Raw genomic sequence first — 6,000 nt, 5'->3', positions numbered from 1 at the left:
CGACACCGAAATTGAGGTAATTCTCAGTGGCATTGAAAAGAAAAAGAACTGAAAACAAATACTGAAGCAATACAGAAGTAGCGGTTTTGCAAAAAAACTGATGTGTTGAAGCAGAGGGTGACTGCTGCTGAAGACTTTCAAAGAAAGCAGTTTGATTTTAAAACTGAATTGCTGGAGGAGCAACAACTGCTTTGGTCTCCCAAACCACTGAGTGCATCACTGTGGAGGTGTTTGTCTCTGGCTGTGCTCCAGATGGGGACAGTTGTGTCACTGCCAGAGCTGAAAATATTCACCAGCTGACAGGCTAAAGCAAGCAGACCTTGTCAGATAGTGAGTTAACTGGTCAGATCTCTTTTTCTGGAACTCACTTCATTGTAGAGATTATATGGGACTTTTTGGACTTTGTCGCATGTAAATATACAGTAAATGGATTTACCTACTGTTTATTTATGTACAGCAGATGTGTGTTTTAAAGAAGGCATATTTTCAATGTGGTGCCTTTTATGGTCTTGTTTAATTAATAAAAGTGAGCGATAAAAGTTCACACATGCTCTTCACAAGCTTTAAGTCAGGTGTGACTTTTATTTAGACAATTTAACAATGCAGATTCACAGAAACTATGATAAATCTGGATTTTTTATTATGTGTACACATGATTATGTAGAGTTTTATGAGCAAATTCATTCATGAATCATAAGAAAACTGAGCTCACTATGTAGCAACTTATTTACTGAGTAACAGCTTCTACAAGGACACTGCACATTAAATAGCCACTTTACATTGTACGTTGTTCAACCGAGGGAGTACGTTTTAGAAATAAGTAAATTAAAATAAAAAGTATAACATATAAAGTTCATTCACAGGCCTTTACTTCAAGGTTCCAGCAAGTCACTGATAGCACATCTAAATAAAGAGACATGTAGTAACACTTAAAGCACTCTTTGTTGCACCATGTCTCGTCTTACCAGAGAGATATTCTCTTGCACAATGTAATGTACTGTACTCTTGCAACTGCATTTTGTTTCCTTCATGTCAGCTCTACATCAACATTGCTGTTCACTTTTCAGTTAGCTCTGTACATATTAATAGAATTTATTGTTCCATTTTTGATCATTTTGATAATCACCTCAGTCTTAAATAACAGTTTGATGTTAGCCAGTCACTCAGTGTAGTACCAGCGTAAGCCTGCTTTTCACAGCTCAGCAAACATTAGGTCACTATGGCTCTTTGTTACACTGTGCTTGGAAGACCTGCTCATGGCTTTGGATAAAAGCAACAGCTGAATAAATGTAATCTAAATTTTAAATTACGATGACTAAGCAACACTGAACAAAAAAAAAACCCAGCAAACAAACAGAAATGACAGCCACACAAACACTGACATGCATTCATTTCAGTTTGAAATATTTGTGATGTATGGAAAAACACAACACTTATTTTTTTTGGGCTTTATTTTATTGTAAAGATGAGACAACTATGCGTAAAATATGAGTCATTTCAGTCGGAGTGTAGGAGAACAAACAGCATCAATTCTGGTTAACTGGATTAACTTTTTTGACAATAATACTCTTAGACACTGTTCCCTTTTTGCAGACTCGATCTCACAGTGTGTAAATGTTCTCACCAGCAATGTCAGACAAAATAGACTAGTACAACCAAAATCAACTTGTCAAATGACTTCCTATTACTGTTGTAACCTGTGAAAGATCATATGGCATAACTCGTGTGTATCCTTTTTGTGTGTGTGTGTATATTCATATATATATATTTTTTTATAGTTTTATAGAATGCGGATTACATTTTTATAGAAAATATAAACAATAAGGTAAGTGGTTTGAATATAAAAGCCGTGTTACCCCACAAGGAATGAAAAAGACAAAAAAAAGAAAACAAATCAATATGCAAAAGTAATAAATGCAGATATAAGCTCAAAATCTTTTTAATTGTACATGACTAACACCATGCATATGAAAATAACTAATATGTAATTAAAAACTAAAATACAGATTGGAAAAGACAAGATGATAGGAATGTAAAATAAAAGCTACAGTAGAGGCAATTCTAAGAAATGCCAATGTGAAATTAAATGTGATATAGCTGTTATTTAATATTGCATACTTCTGGATTACAAAGAAAGTGCTCAGCAACATTGCATATTTTGCTGTCAGACAAAAAGGTATGTTGTATATGTCTGGAATATATAGATGAGAGCCAAAGGTTTTTGGCAGTTCACTTTACAGGATCGATCAGGTAGAGACTCTGCTGAATCAATTTGGCTGTGTTTTCTTGTTTGAACTATAATATGTGACATTAATATGAGTAAGTATTTCCCATGAACCATAACATTTGGAAATCAGTCTCTATTTCAGGAAGTAACCTCTGAGGATATTCTGTGGGCCAAAGCATGACCAACTACAAGTGCTCTACCTGCCTGAATTTTCTTTCAGAAAATAATTTTTTAAGTCTGTAATCAAGTCTGTCCATCAAGCGTCAAAAGCATGGTCCTCAATTTGAGTTTTGTACACATTTATTTTCTACAAAGCTTCAAAAAAGTCCTTGTTTTCTTATTTATTTATTGTTATAATTGCCCTGCTATTATTTATCTCTGACAAATCTTATTAAAGCTTATTTACGAAGTTGTTGAAGGAAAATCTTTTAGGTGTCATTCAGAGTTCATTAAGATGTATGAGTGCAAACATACTGTAAGCTACATATGTATGTCATTTTAGAGATAATGTGAAAATTATCCTCACAAAGCCCTGAGTTTGGCCAGGAGAGCCTCTACGTCCGACTCTCCATTGGTGCTACAGCTACTGACCGCAGCACCAGTGGTGGACGGGTGGAAGGCTGGATGCTCTGCTTCCACCTCCATCTCTTTCCCAGTCGGTTTAACCATCTCTCTCTCTACCACCCTCTCTCTGTCCAGCCAGTAGCTGTGACCCGGGGCATTCCTGTACCTGCGGCCTGACTCTGAACACGCAGCAGCCTTGGCCCGGGCTGCAGATGGATGGTCTTCAGACTCGTTACGGGCCTCCTTGGCAGGGGGAGCTTTCACCGCAGCTGAACTCGCATTTATATTCTGCCGAGAGCGAGACCTTTGTAAAGGTGCCTTGTTGTTTTCTGTGAGTAGAAAAAACAGTGAGACAAAGTAGTGAGCACAACAGTGAGAATGACGGAGGGGAGTGGGAAGAAGTTGATGCCCAACTGACTCATTAAATGAATGGAAGCAAGGGGTTCATCAGACTACAGATTGAATTGAATTACAAGCAAGAAATAAAGCAGGAGAAAGGATGAAAAAAACAAAACAAAGCAAGGGAATACGAAATGCCATTCTGCAGCAAATACAAAATGACAGAAATAATCAGAATGTAACAAGCATTTTAGTACGCATGTGCACATGCAAGACAAAGCAAAGGCACATATATACACATGAGCTCACTGTACACACTCTTAGCCTGGATGAATACACACAAACACCATGGAAGCGTACACCGCATATACACACACTGATGAGGACAAATTTTCTGCAGCAGACTGTGGCATGCAGCAAGCTCAATATGATGAAATGGATATGGCTGATCAACCTCAACAGAAACTCAATATCATTGTACGTCACCCTTTTCCAATCTCCCAGTCTCTTTTCTCTTACATGATACCCTCCCACCCAGCTCCACCTCCCAATTCCACCATCATCATCCATTCTCCTTCCTCTGCTCTTCATCTCAGCTCTCTGCTGCTGCAGTAGCCCTCTTCGTCTTTCTTATTTCTCTTAAACCCCCCCCACCGCTCTCTTCTCTCCTCAGCCTGCCGCCCTCCCCTCTGTTTTCCGACTTAAAACACACACCGAGACAGACAGTGGAACAGAGCGACAGCCCAGATCAGACCTACATTCTGAATTATAATCCCTCTGAGTAGATCTTAGACTTCATCATCAGTATGTGTGCACTGGAAGGAGAGGGTAAATCCATATTCATATGACCTTGAGCGTGAAGCTGAGAGGAGTGGCGCGAGGAAAGACACCACCACATTTAAAGTTTCCTGAGCATTAAATGTCTGGCAAACAGGAGTCAAACACAGCAGAGCAGAACAGAGCGACCCGCTCTGTCAGCCAATCGGTAATGAGTTTGGAGCGTGGCCAGTCAGTCATGACAGTGTGTTTTATGGGCCACGCTGACGAATGACAAGGAACGTCCCTGAACACAACCTCTGACAAATAAATAAGGATAAGGGGGGGGGGGCAGACAAGAAGGAACCGACTGCAAAATTAAGCAAAGAAAGCCAAAGATCATACACACACACACAAAACCATGTTAGGCAAATAAGAGGCAGTGGGGGATTTTAAAAGGGTGACATGAGTAGTGTGTGTTGCCTTGCTGCTATAACTGAACATTTCTCCTCTCATTAGCCCACCCTTTTTGCTCTCTTCCTGTGTTGCAGTCTCAATTGTAAAAGGTGACTTCTTGCACCGCACTCCCCTATCCTGTTCCTCTGCCTTGAAAAACCATCTACCCCCAATGCCTGTTTCTTTCTGCTCGATCGTGGCTGATGCCCCACAAACACACATTTCCCTTACAAATAACACGCTCACAGATTCAGAGCTCATGTTGACAAAATTATCAATTGTGGTATCAGCAATTTGCATTTTAATATCTTATTTACACTTCTGTTAAAATGTTAAACTGACGCCAGTTCTGTCTGCATGGAGAGAGGGAAGAGGGTATTATCAGACAGTTTTTGACAAAATTCAAACATGCACATCTTTGAATTGACGTTTATTTTAGCATTTCTTAGCATAACTTATCATTTAACAGTTTTCTTCTCTGCATGAATTCTTAATGATTATATATGAAAAACATATAGAGAAATACATATACTCTTTAAGTCTACACTTCAAAATAGATTTTTTTAAAAACACACTTCAATGAGACCTCTTATCTAAAGGGCCCTAGCCTTTAGTGACGAACATGATCAAAGTGCTGGCAAGTCCAGTTTCTTCTCTGCACGTCTGATACGTAGCTGCCCCTTTCTTTGAAGCCTCGCTAGCTTCTTAACGTATGCCATTTCTCATGTCACAGGTGGTACCTCCTTTAACCAACAACTGACACTGGTTTTAGAGAACGATTCAAGTGGCATTCACAGACAAAACCGGTCTTTTTGCTGAACACATGGTGTGATGGTAGGAGCGTGCATTTATGCCTCTCAGACAATTTGATGCAGATTTAGATACGTGACATAAAATTCATAGATGCGCTACAGATCACAGATACACATCAGTACATTTCAATTCTGCGCAAACTTGATTTCTACAGTCTTTTCGTTTTGACTGGCAATAACATAATTAAAAACGTTTCCCACTTTTTATTTCAAGTACAGATTACAAAAAGCCCCCTAAAAATGTGTGCAACTGCCACAAAATCAAGAGTACTACACAGATTTAGCATTGCATTCTTGTAAGATTGAAGAAAAAAATCAAAATCGATGCAGCAGAACCAGAGATATTGTGTTTTATTTCGAAAATTCTTCAACGTCATAACGTCAAATGATGGTGCCAACATTATCCACAATTCAACTCCACCACCGACAGTTCAGAGACTAGGGTGTTATGCTAGGGTGCGTTATGCTAGTAGCAGCCAATGTAGCCTTGAGCTGCTAGCCTCAAGCCCCAAGACCTATAAGCAATAACAACAAGAAAGGGCAAAATTTTGTACAGTCCCCAAGAAGGAAGCATTTTTCACTTAAATGTTGGCAACTGGGTACTGTTTCCCTCAATTTCAGGGTCATAGTCATCCATCTGAATTGAAAAACAGTAAATGGGTACAAGTCCTTGTAAATAAAATAGCTTATTGCCTCAGTTATTGCCTTTGACCGGGGAGGAGTTGGGGGCAAGTATCGTTGGTTGATATTGCTAGCTTTGTTGCGAGCTTGCCTCGGGTCGACTGCTCCTACTGGCAATGTTACAGATAGCGCTTTATTGTTCTTGTATCATGCTGTTTTCTATAA

At 39.2% G+C, this 6,000-nt stretch overlaps 1 protein-coding gene across 1 annotated transcript in view; it reads right to left on the bottom strand.

The window, feature by feature from the left end:
• Window positions 1–1,422: 1,422 nt before the first annotated feature.
• LOC123959293 (protein diaphanous homolog 3-like) overlaps window positions 1,423–6,000 on the bottom strand; it is a 119,952-nt gene continuing 115,374 nt past the window's right edge. Inside the window, exon 14 of the mRNA XM_046033245.1 lies at window positions 1,423–3,120. Within this exon, the coding sequence (XP_045889201.1) occupies window positions 2,750–3,120 (371 nt within the window). The 3' untranslated portion in view covers window positions 1,423–2,749. The remainder of the gene's footprint in view (window positions 3,121–6,000) is intronic.

This window comes from Micropterus dolomieu, linkage group LG20, assembly GCF_021292245.1.
Source record: "Micropterus dolomieu isolate WLL.071019.BEF.003 ecotype Adirondacks linkage group LG20, ASM2129224v1, whole genome shotgun sequence".
NCBI classification, from domain to species: domain Eukaryota; kingdom Metazoa; phylum Chordata; class Actinopteri; order Centrarchiformes; family Centrarchidae; genus Micropterus; species Micropterus dolomieu.
The sequence above is the reverse complement of the archived record's forward strand: the minus strand, read 5'-3'. Positions and strand labels throughout refer to the sequence as shown.